Genomic DNA, 22,042 nt, shown 5'->3' on the forward strand with positions numbered 1-22,042 from the left:
AAAGATATATAAAATTAAGGTTATAACATAACTGGCTTTTAAAAAACATATATAATAACAACATAATTATATACATATTATCATAATTCCAGGTAGAAACTATTTAGATATACTTAGAAACACTTTATATAATATTTAGATATACTATCACAGGTTTAAACTTATATAACTGGTAATATTTTACAACTATTTGATAAATGGGCTTTTTTAGTAGTTTATGAAAACTATCTCATTTTTGTCAACTTTACCAGGTTACTGGGGAAAAATCAGTATTATTAAAAATTGAAAATATTGTAAACAATAAAACATAGCCATCAGTGCTATTAATTTTTTAAAATAATATCCTAATGAGCTGTATGATTGACAAAGGTCATGTAATCATCACAAGACTTATTATTATCCTCTACAAAATGGAAATAATTATGAGTCTTTGTAAACATTTCACAGCAGGATAGCATGTGTTTTAAATAAGACAATGCCCATGAGTGAACTTGGAAATCTATGTCAACAGAAGATGGTCAACATCACAGACTGTGGTCACTCACACATTCATGAGCCATGCTATTCACTTAGTTCTGGCTAAGGCTTTCCATATCTCCTGCCTTAGTTTTCTGTCAAAATTCACTAACAGAATTTTCCATCATCCCAGCAGAACTGCTCGAGTGCAGCCTTTTCCACCTTTGTTGAACCCAAACTCGTTCTCTACCTTTCCAATTTTTCTAAAAAATGCTCTGCCTTAACATTTTAAAAGTGCCATTCCATGCCTTGGGATTGTACAGTTTCTCACTTATAGCTCTATTTTATTTTACAGGGTTCATGCCTCTTCCCCTCTTCTTGCATTTCACAATTTCTATTTAACTTCAACAAAAATAGCCATAAGTATACCACTAGTTTGTGGCATGTGAATAGTGGGGAAGGCTATGCATGTGTGGGGACAGGGGTATGTACTTGGGAACTCTGTACATTCCACTCAGTTTCACTGTACCTAAAATTACTCTAAAAATCAGATATTAATTAAAAAGGTATTTGACATAGTTCAGTGATTCCTTCAAGACCACTCAAGCTAAATATATTTGTAATTCAAATTTAGTTTTGTATTTCTCTTTCTACTTCACCATACAACTATGTCCAAGAGCATTACTGCTTAGGCATTATATCTAAAAATAAACAACAACCTGATGATTAATTAGATGGTTTTCAATAGCCTAGATGGCAGGAGAAAAACACATATCATAAAATTAATACCTGTCATTCATTAGGTCAACTGATATACAGTTACTATTATTTTAGAGCAATTTTCCCCAAAATTCATATTTTGTCTTGTTTCGGCCTAAAACATTTTATTATTATGATAACTTGCTTTTTGTTTGTTTGCTTTTCAGAGATCCAGACCCCACCACAGAACTACCTTGGGCTGGAGGCTGGTGCTCTGAGGAAGGGAGAGGGTTTCAGAGAGGAAGAGAGGGGGCAAGAGAGAGAAACATCGATGATAGAAGAGAACCATGACCTTCTACATGACCCCTTCTGGGGATTGGGCATGCAATCTGACTGAGAATCAAACCTTGACTTCCTGGTCATAGGTTGAGTCTCAACCACTGAACCACACAGACTGGGCGATAACTTGACTTTTTTAACCCTCAGAGTGTTTTTGTTTTGTAGTTTCTTCTAACTGTGATTAGGTTGTATAACAATTAGTAAATAACAAGTGATTGGTAAAAAAAAACTATATACCAGAAAACTGACTTGATATAAATCCATTTTGCTTTAATTTGAATCTCATTTTTTAATCTCTATTATGTTAATCAATATGTTCTTAGATTTCCTTTTCAATTCTTTATTTTAAAAATGGTGTGGTAGCTGTGCTTACACACTTCACTAGTTACGCAATACGTGATCTGTCTTCCTAAGGATTAAAATCTCGTTTTATACAGAATGGGGGCCTATGATTTATATATAATAAATTAATGACAGGAACACAAGAAAAATTGTGGCTACCAGAAGGTAAAACATAAACATTGTGCTGGATACACAGAAAAATTTATCAATACCTATAATCATTTTATTTTATAGAATAAATACCAAATACACATTGAACTGAAAATGTTCCATTGCTTTGCTGATGTATATTTAAAAAGTATTAAACATCGGATTAAAATGAGTGACAATTCTTTGTTTATAGCATATGAGGTGCAACTCCACACCCTTTAAAGTCATGACTTTAATGAAATTGAGCAGCTTTCCCTCCATCTCTCTCTCTACTTCTGTAAATGGAGAATACTGCTGCCTGAAAGCTGTCTGGAAATTCAGCCAATGAAATAAGGAGGTTGCAAAAACTCTGGGGACTTGAAAGAAGAGTGTTTGGCATTAGCTTGGTCCTCACTTTAAACTAAAATTAAAACAATAGACAGACAAGTACAGTAATCTCTCTTTTAAGGAAAGAATAGAATGCTTTTATAGTAATGTTGAGTGGAACAATTTGGTCCTGGCCCAAGTTATGCAGCTGTTCAATGGGGAAACAGCAAAAGGCTTCAGTCCAAAGAAGGCAAATAAGGCATGATTGTTTATAAATAGTCACTGGGGCCCTCACATTTAGAACAGAGAAAACAATATTAGCATACAAGGCGGCAGGTTGAGAACATGAGTATCGGCACAAGTTGAGCCACGCTATCATCTGTGATTTATGCAAAAAGATAATAGCCATGAATAACTCACCCTTCAGGAAATCATAAACTGGTCAAACATTTTGAAAGGAATAATACATATTTGGTCATGGATTAAAAATATTATTTAAGCCAGCTATGAGATATAAAGCATCATGTATCCATTATCTATTTCTTTTTTCCACCTGCTCATTAAAGATGGATTAGGTAAGTGGAAAGATAATAGAAATCAAGTGATTTGGGAGGCAATCAGAAGCTGAAGCACAGTGTTGCTTCTCAGTGTTTCCACAAAAACAAAATGGAGAATCAGGTGTAAGAGCTCCAAGGTAATGGAGTGGAAATTCGGCAGTAAAATAAGAAACTGGAATTTGGCCTTTAGGTACTGTGATATCACATCTTTCATTTTTACTCCCACACTTCTTAGACTTTTTTGGCTGTATCTTGTAATATGAACAGTCTATATATTATTTTTTATTTTATAACTTCTGTTTGACATAAATTCATTTCATTATCTCTTACATTTTTTTTATTCACTTTATAAAGTGGGTGATCCTCCCATTATCTTTACTGCCCCACCACTTTCTATTTCCCTGATTAATCCATTTCAATTTGCCTTCTGATTTCTCTGCTTTAGTGAGACTGTCTTCTTTATGATCACTAAGATTTCCTTCTGGGAAAATCCAATGGTTTCTTTTCAATTTCCCCTTGTTTTTTGTCCTAACTGCCTCATCTGGCACTGTTGGAGATACAATATAATCTAAAGAGAGAGAGTAGAAATTACTCTGTTTTTAAAGGAGTTAATGCCTACTTTTATTGGAAGTGATAGTTACTTTGAAACTGCAGAAGTGTGAATTTTAAGAATATCAGGAAGGACATAAGTAAACCAATTATCTAAAGGCAACATAAGGAATAAGGAATGATAGCAATACCTTTACTATCAATGGCCTGGCAGACTATCAGGGAAGCAAAGGGTAAAAATGAAGCTGTGAAGGAGAATACTGAGAAGCAGGGCGGGGCGGGGCCAGCTCCCGACTCCGTTTTGTGTAACTGGACCCTAGCCCTAACCCAACCAATCAGGTCAGCCAAGGTAGTGGCACCACACCCCTATAAAACACGTTGATATGTTTAATTGTTTCTCTCTCCCGCCATACCATGGCTGGTGTAAGTGGGACCAAGCTCGGACTAGTCCGAAATAAATACAGGCTTTCTGCAATTGCATCGGATTCGGCTCCCAGGTAGTTTTTGGGGTTTATGATAGTTGGGCACAACAAATACAATATAAGAAAATGAGTTTATACAAATTTACTTCTGTAACACAGCATATAAACACAACATTAGGACCTTTGAGGATAAAGACAAAACAGAATGAAGATTTTAGCCCTTGTGGAGTGGAGCTTATGAGTTAATTGCCAGGAGATACTATACTAATTAGAATTTTTTTTTTTTTAAATAATCATTTCTTTTCTTTTTTTTTTTTTTTTAATATATTTTATTGATTTTTCACAGAGAGGAAGAGAGAGGGATAGAGAGTTAGAAACATCAATGAGAGAGAATCATCGATCAGCTGCCTCTTGCACACCCCCTACTGGGGATGTGCCTGCAACCAAGGTACGTGCCCTTGACCGGAATCGAACCGGGACCTTTCAGCCTGCAGGCCGACGCTCTATCCACTGAGCCAAACCGGTTTCAGCAAGAATTTTTTTTTCTTTCTTTTTTTTAACATGGCTGTAAACTCATGCTAGAAACAGTAGTTTGATAGGAATTTGGCACGTTTTGAAAAAGGAGATGGATACAAAAGAAAGTCTGATAAAAGAGGATGGCAAGAGTAAATGTGTCTTCAGACCACCTACTTCTTCACTTTCAAGCTTCTGTGGGTTGAACTTCAGTGCTGAACATTATTGTACATCCTTGTTTTTCAAAAGTTTCTTTGGATAACATAACTGGCAATTTAGACTCAGCAATGGAAGTAGCAGAAAATAGCCAAAAGCATATGAACTTTGGACAAAGATTGAACTAAGTTTAAATCATAACTCATCCATTTTAAATTTGGATGAATCAGGAAAATTTGGTTTACATTTGGTGAGACTTGGTTTTCTCTTCTGTAAAATAAGGAGAGTTTCTTATTTATTTTACCTATTTGCAAGGCAATATTAATCAGGATATTTCTAAGAAAGAACACATTTTCTATTTTCTAAATTTCTGGAATTTTTGTATTCTTTACATAAATACATAAATAAGAGATGGTTTTACTTTTCATTCATTTGCAGTGCAACCTTATTTCCAGGTTGCTGAAAGAGACCCTCAATATGTACATCCATCCAACCACAGCTCAGCTGATGGAAATGAACTACTTAACATATCTAATTACATGGACCTCACAATCTCATTATTCACATGAAATGCTGTTTCTACTGTGCAGATTGAATACTGAGCCAAAGAGTAGATCATTGACAGGTAATTGGATAATGTTTGAGCAGGAATGTATTTATTTCCAAACATTTTGAATATTATATTTCCCACCCTCATCCCACTTTAGTGGCATAAATTGTATATTTGCTCCAAGTGTAAATACACGTATTTGGGGGCAGAACTATAGAGAGAAGTTAAAAATCATAACTCCTTTGCTACACATGGATCCTGATCATGTTCCTTCATACCTCAATATGCTGACCTCTGAGGTTGTAAGGGAGAATGGAAACAAACAAACAAAACAAACACATAAAAAAGAGAGGGAAGAGGAGCAGACAGTCAGAAAATAATACATGGAAGGAACAAGAGTGAAGACAGGAGGGAGCGTAGGGAAGTTTCTGGTGTTGGGTACACTGGTTCAGGAGTAAATAGATTAGGATTTAAGCATGTGTAAGCTGACTAGGGTCTACTATACTTCTTTCCCTATTTAAAGTACTGAACTTGAAGCCAAAAGCTTTTGTTGAAACTTTAATACTAGAATGCATTGTCACATTTGATAGTATACTGATTGATGGAGAACAATGTTTTATATAAGGAATTTAATATTGTCAGAAGGTAAGAACTACTAAAATGAATTATGCAGGATATATATACAGTAAAGCTACTATGAAAAATCTGTTTTTAGGGATATAAAACATCTTAAATGTTTCTTATAATATAAAACAAATTAATATACTAATTCACAATATGCTCTTTAAATGTGCATGTTTACATCTCTAGGAAATAATTATTGAATGAAAGCAGTTTTAAAATACCGAAGCTGTAATAAGGAAAGTCAGAATGGCTATCATAAACAAATCAACAAACAACATGTGTTTGTTGTGTAGAAAAAGGAATATCCTCATGCACTGCTGGTGGGAATGCAGACTGGTTTAGCCACTGTGGAAAACAGTATGGAGTTTCTTCAAAAAATTAAAAACAGTAGTGCCATTTGACCCAGTGATCACACTTCTAGGAATATATCTTAAGAAACCCAAAACATCCATACCTTCATAGCAGCACAATTTACAAGAGCTAAGATTTAAAAACAGCCCAAATGCCCACCAGCAGATGAGTGGATAAAAAAAGCTGTGATATATTTACACAATGGAATATTATACAGTGGTAAAAAGGGAGGAAATTTTACCACTGGCAACAGCATGGATGGACCTGGAGAGCATTATGCTAAGTGAAATAAGCCAGATAAGTATCACATGGAGAGTGTCAATGGGAAAAAAGAGGAAAGGAACATCTGTAATACTATCAACAATAAATATTAAAATGTGGAATCTAATCAACAAATAAAACTAATGCATAAAATAGATCCAGAGACAGAACCATGGTAAAGACAGATGCATTTCATAGGGAAGGTGGGCTGGTAGTGGGTGGAAATCAGGAAACTTATATGCATTCTAGAGGCCTGGTGCATGAAAATATGTGCCCTGGGAGGGAGAGTCCCTCAGTATGTCCTATGCCCTCTCGCAGTCTGGAAGCCCTTGGGAGATATCCACCTCCTGGCATAGGCTTGCTCCCCAGGGAATTGGGCCTAAGCTGGCAGCCAGCCATCCCTCTGGCAGCCCAGGAGCCCATTAGCCGAACATCCTGAGAACTATTGTGAAGGTGGGAGAGGCTCTCGCCACCACCAGTACCCTGGCCAGCCACGCGCTGGATTCTGGCGGAGTGCCAGTCCCATTGTGAAAGTGCACTGACCGCCAGGGGCAGTTCCTGCCTGAGTGTCTGCCTCCAGTGGTTAGCACACATCATAGCAACTGGTTGTTCCAGCTCCTTTTGCCCTTACGTCAATTTGCATATTACCCATTTATTATATAGGATATGCATATTATATATATATATATATATATATATATATATATATATATATATATAGTATGAAGGGATGAAGGCCTTGGAGGGGCAGGTGCCTGGTGGAGAGTGTCAATGGGAAAAAAGAGGAAAGGAACATCTGTAATACTATCAACAATAAATATTAAAATAAGAAAGTGTGAATATGCTTAATGTGTTAAAAAGTACAATATCATACAATTGAAAATGTTGACATTTCAAACTTCTGCCTTAAAACTCTTAGGAAACTTTCTCATGACTACAATGTAATTTACACTTAAATAACAAATATTTTTAGAAACACAATTGTAATTATTTTACTTTACACAAACAGTAAAATATTTTGTAATTATTTTGATTTGCATAAAAGGTTTCTCATATAGTTGTAAATGGAGAACAATTAAATCTCTCTTCTTAAGATTTTAACCAAAATTTAACTCAATTGAAAGTTTTAAGAAATTAAATAAATTACTTATCTCTACACATAGGGTGTTGCTATATTAAAATGATCAAATATATTTCAAATAATCTTTGAATAATTTTTATTTGGATAATCTATACTGATTTTATTTTTGTAGAAATAGTAAACTTCCAGAGTTTCTATTTAAAAACGTGAATGTTAAAAAGTATAATTTTAGAGTTGAAGGGATGTTAGGATTCATGTATTCTAATAATGAAATAGTTTACAATTGAAAATGTTGAGTTTATGACCCCTTTCATTCACCTTCCCTCCAAGTATTTTCACATTCATAAATTATGTGTTGTGTAGCTGCTACATAAAAAATGGAGAGTTGATTTCTCTTATTAAGGAAATGCTTCCTCAACTAACTTTAAAACTTATTTTGATGATGCTTCAATATTTTCAAAATTTTTCATGTGAGGACTAAGCTTAGCAATATGCAATTGTTATCAATCTGATGATGTGAACAGTGACTGATTAAGCCTACATTTCTTTCAGGTTGAAATATCTTCCCCGGGTGAAAAAATCACAGCTGGAACCCTTCCCAGAAACTTCACTAGATGACAAAGAAAAAGACCACAGACACTTAATGAAGATGTGATTGTGGTGAGGGGTTCTGTTCTAGAGACCACTTTGCCCACCAAGAAAAGACAAAAGTGGGTTTCTGTAGTTAAAGTCTGCAATCAAAGCAGAATAGAAGAAAAAGTGAAAAGCGTTGTTACTCATTAAATCACTTACAGTGGTTTTCCTTTCGATTCACAAGTCAAAATCAAAGGCTGTCCTTCCTGAGGAAAAGGAGTGGATGGTATAATCTTAACTGATGGTGTATCTAGGAAAAAAAAATGAAAAGGTCATTAAATATGTAAAACTATGCATTTAGAAATTGTACATCATGCTGCATGTCCATGCACTGTGTTACTAGTACAATGGTGTCTTTTTTTAAAAGGGATTCTTAGATCGGGTGAAACGAAATATGTAATTTTAAGAAGCTATTATCCTGTCCATGAAAAGCTAACAAAAATATCTGAATATCTCATGAGTACCACTGCTGTATTATTTCTGAAATCTAAATTTAAAAGTGAAATAGCAAAAACTGGTTCAGATGAATATCAAGCATTTCATCCAATTGTTTTGTCCACTATTTATAGATGAGCAGAAATACCATTATTATGGACTGAACACATTTATGTGCATTTGAATAACAGCCCATTCATTGTTGCAGGAATAACAGTTAGAACAAGGAAACCAAAATGAACTCAAGATCAACTACTGTCTCACAGCATTATGCAGAATCTTTTTGAAAATGCAGTAATCCAGTATTCAGTACATGTTGGTTGCTCTAAAGTACAGTTAGCAAGTCATTTGACAGAGTTAGTAAGATTATTACTAAAAGTTAACATTTTATTGCTAAAATATAATTATTATAAAATTATTTATTTCCATTAGGCAATAAAATCATCCCTAGTGAAAAAAAATATTCAAGAATACTTTGTGTTTTATAAACACAAAGATACATAGTTCATGGAAGAAATGGAAAATAAGCTAAAGAAAGGAGACCATGAAACTCTTTCATTTCTCTCTGTGAGGTTGCTAAGTCCTGGCATTCTGCCTCCCACAGTCAATATGGAATTGCCTTCTCCTCTTGTCTCCACAATAAACAGTATAGGCTCTGAGCATTCCTGATAGTCAAAAATTATTCTCCGGTTGATCTATCTCCCCCAGATCTCCCTCCCCTCCACATGCATATAAATACAACCAATGGACACAAAACTCTGTGTGTATGGGGGGGGGGGGGGGCAATGGTAAAATATGTACACAGATAATAATTTAATAAAAAAAAATTATTCTCATCATTTCCTTAGTTGTGATGGAAGAAAAGAACTGCCTGGAGTTATACACATTCTATGACTTTGAAGCTAATTAAATAAGTATCAATCAAGTGTATAAACTTTAGATTAAAATCTTATTTCAGGAAAATGATCAGATTTGACACAGACAAAACAGTAAAGCCTAGTCCTGTAACAGACTGTACACTTATAAATTATTTGTACTTTTGAAACTCATTCTTCCTCAGTCATTTAAAAAAGAAAATACATTTAAGGTAATCAATGATAATACCCAGGTTACAAACAGGCATTCCATATACATCATGGTAAATAATTGCAGTGTAAAATTACCTAGGTGCTGAAACAGATCATTTTCTCACTAATAGAAAGATGTAAAAGGCTGGTCAACCTTGAAGCTCTGAAAGGTCAGAGCCAAGCACTCCCTACCTAATTGAGACAATGGTAACTGAGGTAACTTCCCCGTCTTACAATCGTGTAAATCCTTGCTGATATGATAATCTGCTTATTACCTGCCTAAGGGCTATGGGTGTATCCCAAACCTGCTTAAGGGTAATGGGTGTATCCCATCCTATATAATCAAAGCATAATATGCAAACCAACCAGACAGGTTGCTATGATGGGCACTGACCACAGGGGGCACTCAACGCAGGAGCTGTCCCATGATGGTCAGTGCACTCCCACAGGGGGAGTGCCACTGAGCCAGAAGCCTGACTTATGACTGGCAAGAGCAGTAGAGGTGGCAGGAGCCTCTCCCACCTCCGCTCCAGGAGGGTGGTAAGGAGTGAGGGTCCCAGACTGCAAGAGCCCTGGACTGCAAGAGGGATGTCTGATTGCTGGCTTAGGCCAGATCCCCAGGATTGCAAGAGGGCATAGGCTGGGCTGAGAGACCCACCCCCAGTGCACGGATCTTGTGCACCAGGCCTCTAGTAGTCTCAATAAAAGGGATAGTAAGGCCAGAGCCTAACAGTAGTCCTCCCCCTAAAGGTGGACTCCCGCCTGGCCCCCAATTTTTCTCAAATTAACTTTTTTTCCAGTCTCTTTTCATTTGTATGAGGCCTTCTCCAGAAACCAGACTCTGAACAGGAATCCTGAACTATGCAGGATGTGATAAGGGATCCCACATCCAGGAAGCAAAATAATTTGAAGACTATGACACATGCTCATCATATTTTTAACTAGAGGCCCAATGCACAAAAATAGTGCACTCAGGGGAGGGTTTCCTCATCCAGCCTGCACCCTCTCACAATCTGGGAGCTCTCGGGGGATGTCCAACTGCAGTCAGACATCCTTAGCGCTGCCATGGAGACCCAAGAGGCTCCCTTCATTGGGTATCTACCTCCTGGTGGTCAGTGCACATCACAGCGACCAGTCGTCCTGCCATTTAGTTGATTTGCACATTAGCCTTTTAATATATATGATTAGTAGACTAAAATAATAAAAAATAAATATAATTCACTAATTTTTCAATTTTTATCATAGTTGCTGAGTATAATGCTCATATAATATTGTTCAAAGTAGAACATTTTTAAAGGAAAGGGAACATAGTAACAATTAAGTAAGGTAAGAGTTGTGAGCCAGAATAATTCTGGGCAAACTGAGGAGTAGTATGGTATTTTGAAATTTGACTATGCATTTATATATAAAACTTATTTTCCTTTTGATAATGTAAAAAAAAAAAGCTTTATTTCTAGAAATAAACGTGGCAGAAGAAAGATTAGAAAATTATTTTGGAAAATAAAATTGTGCCAATTGGGGTGACTATGATGGTTAATTTTATGTGTCAAACTTGACTGCATCAGGGGAAGCCCTGATATTTGTCCACACATTTTTACAAGTATTTCTGTAAGAGTGCTTTTGGGAAATATTAATACTTATTTTTTATTTTTTATTCAGTTTACTTTCAATATTATTTTGTATTGGTTTAAAGTGTACACCATAGTGGTTATACAATCATGTACTTTACAAAGTGTTCCCCTGATATTTCCAGTGCCTACCTACCACCATACATTGTTATCACAATATATCAATAATTGACTATCATCCCAATGCTGTATTTTACATACTTTTGACTATTTTCTAACAATCAATTCATACTTCTTAATCTGGAGGATATTAATATTCAAATTGTAGACTTAATACAGCTAATTGCAGGTGGGTCTTATCTAATCAGCTGAATGTTTGAACAGAATTAAGAAAAAAGAAAAAAGAAAGCTGATCCTCTCCCAAGTAGGAAATAATCTCTCCAGTCAGATGGCTGCAAGTTAAAGCCCTGGCTTTTTTGGGGCCTTTAGGCTTGACCTGAAAAGTCACAGGTCTTGAGCCTGCTGGCCTTCAGACTGAAAAGACATCAATTCTGGTTCTCAGGTTTTTGAATTCAGAATGAAACTAAATAATTGTCCTTTTGGTCTCTTGCTTGCTGACTTCTTGGCCTGAAGATCTGGAGACTTGCCAGCCTGCATAATTGTGTGAGCCAATTCCATGTGTGTGTGTGTGTGTGTGTGTGTGTGTGTGTGTGTGTGTGTCTTTATCTGGTTAGTTCTGTTTCTCTGGAGAATCCTAGCTAAAAGAGAAAGAAGAACATTAAAAAAAAAAAAAAAAAAAAAGTGTGTTATTGAGCAGATTACACCAGGGGCACCTAGGGTCCAGTCCTGCTGTGGAACTCTGAGAAATAATGTAGGGCCTGCATCACGCTTTTTTCCGAGAAGAGCAGGGCATGAGAGAATTTAGGGAATATTTACCAATTCTCATTAGTGCTCAGTGGAGGATTGCCCTGGAGGGAGGAGAGTGTGTTAGCTCCCTGGCACTCCTGGTGGACTTGGTGCAAAGAAATGTTGTGTGTCAAAGGAACATGGGGACGTGTCTGTTCCAGTGAAGTAAAATATATAGTGGCGGGTAGCTATCAGAATAGAGGAAAACAGCATATGGTTTGATTTCTCTTAGCTCTGTCCCTTCTAATTTAAATAGTTATCATCAGAGGTGAGAATGTGTATAACAAGTAGTACCCTGAAGTGTGGTTCAGCATTCCCTTTAGATTCAAAATACAAGATTCAGTTATAAGGAGATGCCAAAGCAGATAATATGCTTAACATGTATTTCTATGAAATGTTTATGAAGGCCACCAAACAACCCCTAAGTTATGAAAATTAAGGGATATAATAGAGTACTCCTTTATTTTACATCAGAATGTTGGTATGACATAAAGTGTTGATTAGACTTAAATGTTGATTAAACTCTATTATTAAGGATTATCTTTAGATTTATCTAACATTCCACAACCTTACCCATCCGCAACATTTCTGATTCAACTCTCACATTTCTAGTTGCTCTTTCTCAGCTTCTGTGTAGTTGTCTTCTTATATTCACCTTTAGATACTGAGATCACTGAGAATGGTGTTAACAATCTGTTGTCACATAATTCTCTCTAGTTTCAGTTTCTATCTACTCACCAGTCACTCCCAAGTTTATATCCCAGAGCAGTTCTGTACTACATACTACACTTATGTGTATGGAGCATCTATTTGACATGTCCGTTTGGATGCCTGACAGACATAGCACATTTGAACTCAAAAATGAACTCAAAGCCCATAACCCTCCCCATATAGTTCTGTTCCAGGAATCTCTATTCTCAAAGACACCACCAACCTCTAGTCAGCTATATACACTAGATACCTCTTGTTTCCTTATCTTTTCTAAATCAATCAACTAATCACATCTGGTTGACATACCTCCTAAATAATTTTCAAATCTCATTTCTTTTTTGGTTGCTTCATAGCCACTTCTTTTATCTACTTTACTATAGTAGTGAACGGTCCCCTTGTACCAATTTTTCACCCCTCATACTTATAGAACTAAACAAACTTGTCTTCTCAAAATATTACTCTGATCACATCAATTTTCTGGTTGACAGCTTGTGTGGTTATGTCTGGTTTTAAGATTCCAAGCAAAATAACTAGAATAGCCTTGTTAAGGATTATTCATTACCCAAATATTTGGTCAGATACCTCTGCTACATGTTCTCTTTTTCACCTTGTGTAATTTTTAAAATTCGCTGCTGTATCCTCTGTGTCTGCAGAGTCCTTTATACAAAATCTGTTCCTAGTAACTAAATCTTAAATAAATGAACACACAAATTTGTATACATCTTATTATCGGTATGGTACATTAATTCTGAAATATTAGAAAAATTTAATTGAAATTTATTGGCATGTGATGTATGTAAAATTAATCTTAAACATTTCTAACACAAACCTTAGATTGAGCTCATATTTAATTTAATTAAATGGCTATTACTGACTTTCTTCTAGTACAAATTTTCTGCACTAAATAACATTAGGTAACAACTTTCCATGATTATTAAATGAACATTTTTTAATCCAAATACTGAATACTAATTTTTTCTCCTCATCTTTTATAGGGAAATAATTTAATTTTAACGTGGCTGCTTTATCTACCACATTTTGAGCATTCAGGATTCAAGATCTTACCATATTCGGTTATGGGTCTCCAGATCTGAACAAAATGTTATACATTTAGCACATGCAAATAAAATAGGTATATATTCATTTATCAAAAATTATATTTTAGTTCTTAATAGTAAGCAAACAAAATATTCATGTTTAAAAGCATAATGTTTCCTGTAAGACTTTTGTAGGAAAAAAATATTCTTTAGAATCCATCTTTAAAATTATAGAAATATAAAAGCACACTTTTTTCTTAACTATTATTGCTCTCAAAAGATATGATAGACACATACTGTTATTTTCTTATTCAAAATTTAACACAAAGTAAGGATACTTCCTGTCCTATTTGAATGATCACGATTTGAATCAAAGTAAATATATGGATTCAATAAGAATGGATTTTCTATATCCTTAACAGTGATTTTAGGAAAGAAAAAATCTTCAATAAAGCTACTATCATATTTTTAAATCATCTAATGGACAATTTTGCTTTTCAAAGCATTTGACAGCGTCTGGTGGCATTTTTGTTTGTTACAGTGTGGGGAGAGGTGCAGGGCATACCATTGGCCTTTAGTGGGCTGAGGCCAGAGTGCTGCTGAGCATTCTACAGCGCACAAGACAGCTCTGCACAGCAAAGCCTTGTCTGCCCCCAAGTCAACAGTGCCCACCTCTGGAAAACGTACATTTATTCTATTCATGACATATCATTGTCTTCCTTGTTACAACAAATTGGGAACTATTACAGAACAATAAAGTTGTGAACATTTATATGTACCTAGAGGCCCAGAGCATGAAAACCATGCACTCAGGGGAGAGAGTGTCCCTCAGTCAGGCCTGCACTCTCTCACAGTCTGGGAGCCCTCAGGGGGTGTTTGGCTGACACCTTAGTTCTGCAGCGGAGGCTGGAGAGGCTCTTGCCACCACTGCTGTGCTCATCAACCATGAAGCCTGCTTCTGGCTGAGTTGTGCTCCCCTTGTGGGAGCGCACTGACCACCAAAGGGCAGCTCCTGCGCTGAGTGTTTGCCCCCTGGTGGTCAGTGCACGTCCTAGTGACCAGTCTTTCAGCCACTTGGTCGATTTGCATATTAGTCTCTTATTATGTCGGATGTTTGGTCTTTTCTCAGATTTTAGTTTACTTAGGTAATGAAAAGAATGCTGAATACTCCGAGTGAGGCCATTATGATACATCTCTGAAATAACAATCTTTAAAACAAACTCTATCCACATTCCAAGGTCTATCACTTTTGACATAGAGAGAGTTAACTAAAACCATTTCAGTCACAGTGCTACACTGTTCATTTCCTCCATCTAAGACGTACCAACTTATTTTTCTTGTTTGCAAATTTGAAACAAAATTCCAACCTCACTTTGCTTTTAATTCCTAAAATTCATTTCATAATGTTCAAAATGATCAGTCACTTTTCTTTTAGTGGTCTATTAAATTCTTTTTAATGCTAGTGAAATATTACTTTTGTGGTGATAATTTATTTTTTATAACAGATAGGTATTAATTCCTATGTGTACAAGATCCATTATTACTACTAGTCAACTGCTGTGCATCCACAAATATAGCAATCCATACAAATTTTATCCCAATGAGAAAGATAAATCATGCATCATTTAAAATAATGCAAAGTTTAAAAATGAAAGCAAGATAGTATTCTGAGGAAATATTATGGGAGTAATTTAGGAAGAGATTATACATGTTTATCAGAAACAAAGAAAGTTACCTAGAGAAGTGGCCCTTCAAACAATTTGTAGAATGCATAGTATTTGAACTGGTGGAATTATTCCAGAGGGTGGAAAGGGGAAAGAACTCAATGCAGAATTGGATAAAGAGCTGACACAGAGAAAGAATATGGGCTATTTAGGAGGAATCAAGAAATACTGTCAAATATGGCCCTCCTTATCTTAAAAGGAGTGCTGAGCACAGCATTTTATGAGATATTTTAAAAGCCTTGAATGTTAGGCTAGAGTTTGACTATCAAATAAAAGCAAGAAGAAACCCCCTTAAGTTTTTGAACAAATGTCAGGCTCAGAACTAAGTTTTAGAGAGCTATTTGGCCATGTGTAAAACTGAATGGGTCAGGGAGCAACTGGAATCCCAATGTCTCTATTGTAAAGCTGAGCCTCAGGAAGATCTTATGGAGAAGAAAAGGTAGCAGTAAAATTATAGAGTAAATGTTTCCATGTTTTTGTTTGTATTCTGTTTCATAAGTCGTTTAAACTGTAAGCTCTACAGTGCATAATTTTAAGCACATCTTCTCTATATCCCATTTAGTATTCTTACTTACATTTTAGTTTTAAATCCCTGTTTCTCCAATATCTTATTCTAGTTAGTACAATTAACTGTAAAATAATCATAAATAAATAAATTTATAATTTAGAACTTTATGATAATCCAAACAACAAAATAAATAAAACTCAAACATTTGTCAAATAGAATTATATTGTATTAATGGCCTGATGAAATGATATAAATTGAAGTTTTGATTTGATGTTGCTGATAGGTTGGTTTTGCTTTGGAGGCCTGAAGGAACTTTAACTTTTTGCTAGCTTGAGCACTAAAGATGAATTACTTAGGAAAAGGTATCAGAAGGTCACTTGTTGAATTTCATCATTAGGTAGGGCATTTGGACACTTCTGAAAATTCTTTAAAACAAGGGCGGGAGGGACTCCATATCAGCATTTAAAAAAGAAAATGAGAAATCAAAATTCATTGTATTCCCAAACGTTTCAAGCCTGATAAAGAAGAAACTGCAGATGGGAAAAACTGAGGCTCAAAAAGGTATAAGAAAATAGCAGTTATGTGTAGAACCTGATACAGAACTCAGGCCATTTGATTCCTGACCTGGGCTCTTTCCTGAATGCAGTGCTTCCCATTCACATTGCCAAACAGCCAAACAAACAAACAAGCAAACAGAAAACTCAGTTGTCTATGAGAGTTATGGTGGGATTTTGTTCTTCAATAGTTGCTCTGGGTTCTTCAGTTGGCCGCCATTGAGGGACTCCTGCTGCAGTGACTTGCAGCTAGACTGGGCATGGTCCTTGGACTGCATCTTAAAGCTGTTCTTGTTTTTATATAATTTTAAATAAACACTATCAAAGGCACCATGCGATAAATTCATTGTGGGAATAGAAAAGGTAATTGTAAATAATGAAATGAACACACAAATGCGAAGTTGTTTTTGTTGTTATAAATCTGCCATGGGAGGGTTTAGGCATGTGCTGGTTTAACACATGTGCAATGATAATAGGCATTGCATAGGTTAAGTCGAAGGTAATGACAGGTAAAGCTATACAGCTTGGTGCAGAGTTATCTTAGTTCCTGTTTGTCAATCATTGGGTCCATTTTTATTTCACACATTATCTAATCTTTAAAATGTCACCTTCCATACCATTTTGGTAAACAAGAGAAAGGCCAAAATCATCATCATAAAAAAAGCAATTGTAAAAGACAAACAAAACAGTAACTGCATAGTTACAGGATATAGTTTCCAGGAATTTTCTCCTTTAGGATGATGACATTTTATTTGTAGTTTTTATGAATGGAAAGAAAAAAAATTTAAGAAGTATTTTTATTTTTTTGATATCACTAAATATGTTTGATTTATATCAGTAATAGTGAATAGTATGTTTCCTAGGCAAAATCACAAATAAAACAATCTCTTCATATTATTTGTACTTACATTATTTTCAGTATCAAGCTTTTCCATTTTCCTCCACAGTATATAGACCTAATAGAAAGTATTAGCTAGACCTTTTTGTATTCATAAGGAATAATATATTACTTCTCTGTTAAGAATAATACTAGACTAGCATTTATGATGCATTATCTGATTAATGCTTACAAAGAAAAATAAAGTAGGTGTATTTTCTGGAGGAGCAAAATGAGGTCTAAGCTAACTAGTATGAAATCATAAAGAAGAGTTTGAGTTCCAATCTATCCTTATCTGACTTCAGAACTTCAACTTTAAAATATGCAATATTGATTTTCAAGGTCACACTGCATTCAAAATATAATCTGTTAAGAAGTTAATATTTCACCCCAGAGATAGTGAACCTGTATTTGGACACTAAACATTGTAGCCTTGTAAAAGCACAGCCCGGCGGGCCCTCTAAGGACACAGCTAACATATTGCCTCAAATAATCGATGGACTTCCACTAATGGGCATCCTAGACAAAAAAAAAAACAAAACTAAATAGCAAATTACAAAATGTTAGGCATCACAGAGAAAATAGAAAAGGTATTTTGGAGGCCAGCATAAATCTTTCTATAATTCTGTAATAGTTTTTTTTTTTTAAATTATGAGTCTTATTTTTAAAAATATAAAGAAAACATTTCACTCTGAAAATAAATACAAGATTAATGTTCAATATAATATTTGAGCCCAATGGCCTCAGTTTTAGTTTTGAGTTACTTTTTGAAAGAGTTGTATTTTTAGAAAATATATTTCATGATTTTCATTCTTTTTTAAGAGGTCTTCCAAAAGTCAAAGAAAAATCTTACTTTTTAAAAAAGATTTAAAATTATCTTATTTTGCAATTATGACTTATACGTATGAGATATATTATGAAAATACAGTGGTGTTATATTTCTTATAAAAATCTTGCTACTTCACATTCTATAATGACTTCATTATTTACTCATCCTTAACTCATCAATTATCCCCAACCATGCTAAAAGAAATGACATAAGGAAATTAATTTATGATGACATCATCTAGAGTGGTGGTATCTGACATAGTAGCAATTGGGCATATGTGGTCATTTAAATTTAAATGTAAATCAATTAAAATTAAGTAAAATTAAAAGCACAATTTCTTAGTCCCATGATCCACACTTCAATTCCTGAGTAGACACGTATATCTAGCATTTGGCTGCTATTTTAAGACCAATATACAACAGTTCCATCTTCACAGAAATTTCCATTAGACAGCCCTGGTGGGGAAGGATTATGCAAATGTGATAGATGAATTATATATTAAATGTACTTTACAAAACACACACACACACACACACCCCAAAATGGCCTTAAAAATTTGATTCCTATGTATGCATATTGGCAGTTCAATGCCATGGTATTAAATGTATTCTCAGAGCACTCATTATAAAACAATGTTCTAATCTGTCTCTTATGCTGGTCATTTTCAATATCAGCTGATTTTTTAAGTAATTTTGTCAATGTCACATAAAGAAAATAAATGTTGATCTATTGTCTTATTTTCTGTTTTGTGCATAGTTATTTCTGTTAGTTCAGATACATCATTCTTACTAAGAATAAATTAACATCTGACTCATACAACCTGTTCTTCTACAAATTAAATCAGAAAATAGTTACTGTTCCAATGAGATCTGCATAAAAACAGAAAGATGAATGAGAATTTCAATTTATAAAAAGCATGTAGGTCATATGTAAACTATGTTGTAACCTCTTATGTGAAATGTGCAGGCATTTGTGGTTCACAATGAAAAGTCGACACTTTCTTTAATTTCAAGTTTAAAGAAACTCTCTTCCATCATAGTGGCAGTAAAATTTATGATTTCTAGTAATATTATATAAAGACATAAAAGTTGCTGTGATATATTTTATAGGCTGAATCCTTTTAAATTGTATATTGCAAGATTACAAAGTTAAAACATTTAGCCCTAAAAATAGAATTTCTCCTAGTATTTTTTTTTTCATCATGTTCCTTGACACTATGTGTTTAATACGTATTTCTTATTTCTCATAAAACTTTCCTTTCCACAATAACACAGAATTTTTATTGAAGGTGAAATCATAACTTTCCATTATTTTAGAGATGTATATTTGCTCTGTCACTCATCACAGAAAACAATAGCATCTTTTCTGCTTTGTAGATCAAAAGACTAAATTTTTTTATTTGTGCCAATCTTTGCAATTATTCATAGGAACTTTGTGAAACAAAGTGTAAATCCTAAATCAATGTTCAATACATTTTAAACTAACCACCTTCTGTTTTGTTTTTGTTTTTTTAAACTCTTTTCATAAACTCCCATTCACTTGCACCCATGGGAATTTTCATATTATATATATATATTGCCTGTATGCACCTAAGTCAATCTATAATCTATTGTCTCTGAAAACAACCATTGAAATATTAGATGTTTATAAAGATTATACCTGATTTCCTCTAACTTTGATGCAGACCATTGCTAAATGTCCCCTCTCTACTCTCCTCCCCTCATTTCACCTAAAGGGGATGTTCTGTGCCACTAAATGAATATATAGCATTATTATAAGTTAGTTGCAATTAACTTCACATATTGAATGCTGGTATGCTAGATGCTAAGGAAAATTTTTTTTAAATAAATCTGGTCTCTGCCTTCTAGCATTTACATATTAAATGATAGAATGAGTTGTTATTTTTAATTGGCCAGCAAGTAAAACATTTTTCACACAAAGTGTTCTAAAAATTAAGCAATTCAATTGGTTTCCTCTATAAATTTTGATTAATAATGCATACTAAAATATGGTGAACAGCTAAAAATGCTTAGGAAGTGTATAATAGCTCCATTTTTTACTCCCACGAAAGTGAAAATGACTGGCAGATGACAATTGGCATCTGTAGCTAAGTTTAAATATTTTTGACGGATATAAACATTTCTAGAGAATCTAAACAATAATGGGTTGAAGCCATTCTGTGACTATGGAGTGAAATAAGTCAAAGGCAAGTCTATTCCATGATCAGGTCTGAAACAAGATAGAGACCAGGGCATTCAGCAACTATAAAAAATACCATATTAACCACTGCCTCTTTATAATAGCAAATCTAATTCTGCTTTAATATATTTGCTTTCTAGGTAAAAGTTACCAACATATTCATTACTAGATTTCTCCCAATCCTGACAGCATCCAACTCCACAACCCTTTTTTAAAATATTCAGGACAAGCCTCTGCTAATTCTAGTTACAAAGCCTCTCCTAACTCTTACTTGCACTCAGAGATGTTGGGTAGCCACTTAATAAGCCTGAAGTGGTAGATGTCTGATGATCTTTGTCTGGCAATCGCCAACATGCCTTATGACCCAATTTTTATAATTTTATTTTATATGTTGAAATTTAAAGCTAAATGAGTAAATATTATTCTAAACAGTCTTATATGGCTTTATGTGTAAGTGAAAAATGTTTGTTGTTTTTTTAAATGCAGATGATCTGTATCCTCTCAGTATATCAAATTACATAACTTTTCATATTTTAAGACATGTTGATGAAATAAGAAAAAAATGAGAAAAGGAAAGAGCCTATGGACTGAACATTTCTGTGAGTCCTCCAACCCCCTCATTTATATCTTGCAACTTAATTACCAAATTAGGAAATGAGGCCTATTGAAGGTCATGACTGAGATTAGTGCCCTTTTAAAAAGAGCCCAGAGGGCTCCTTTAGCCCCTCCTGCCAGGTTGGACAGAGAGAGAAGACAGCCCTCTATGAACCAGAAAGCAAGTCCTCACCAGGTACTGAATGTGCCTGAACCTTGACCTTGGACTTTCCAGCATGTAGAACAGTAAGAAATACATTTCTGGCCCTCGCTGGTGTGGCTCAGTGAACAGAGCCTCGGCCTGGGAACTGAAGGATCACTAATTTGATTAAGGGCACATGCCTGGGTTGCGGGTTTGATCCCCAGTAGAGGGCATGCAGGTGGCAGCTAATCAATGATTTTTTTTTTCATCATTGGTGTTTCTATCTCTCCCTTCCTCTCTGAAATCAATATATATATTTTAAAGAAATACATTTCTGTTGTTTAGAAGCCACCCAGTCTATGTTATTTTGCTAAAGGGGCTTAAATGTACATATATTGAATTTTTATGTAATGCCATAAACTTGACTTAAGTTGTCCAGTTTGCTCCTCATGGAAATTATTTTCTAACTTATATTCAAACCTTAAACATTTTCAATAATTGTCCCAAGGTCTCACTGAAAATAAAATTTGAAATTTGGAGATAACCTCAGGTTGAACTATGAAATGTGCTTGCTTCTGAATCTGTTTCAATGAGGACAGGAAGAAAAGAAATACAACTAATGTAATATAATTGAAAGTATTTAAAATTATAATAATTTCAACAGCAAGTAAATTAAAAATACTTAAAGTATGATGGGCAATAATTAAAAACCATAATCAGATGACATTTGCTCTATCAAGAATGATTTTTAAAAGTATGATTCCTTGGTACTGTGATCTTTTCTCATAATATTCTCTATTCCCCCATATTTTACTCTACCCCAGTTTCACTGATAATTTTGCTGTTCATAGAAACATAAAAAAATAAAGAGATGCTCCTATCTCATGGTCTTTATACTTGCT

General features: G+C 34.7%; 1 protein-coding gene across 2 annotated transcripts in view; it reads right to left on the minus strand.

Annotated features, from left to right (window-relative positions):
• The window catches only part of CADM2 (cell adhesion molecule 2), a 1,134,397-nt gene that overhangs the window by 124,981 nt on the left and 987,374 nt on the right, over nt 1–22,042 (minus strand). For both annotated transcript variants that reach the window (XM_084871928.1, XM_084871927.1), the window contains exon 7: nt 8,149–8,239. In XM_084871928.1, coding sequence (XP_084728054.1) covers nt 8,149–8,239 — 91 coding nt within the window. The remainder of the gene's footprint in view (nt 1–8,148; nt 8,240–22,042) is intronic.

This window comes from Pipistrellus hanaki (genome assembly GCF_964339955.1).
Source record: "Pipistrellus hanaki genome assembly, chromosome: 2".
Classification (NCBI taxonomy): Eukaryota; Metazoa; Chordata; class Mammalia; order Chiroptera; family Vespertilionidae; genus Pipistrellus; species Pipistrellus hanaki.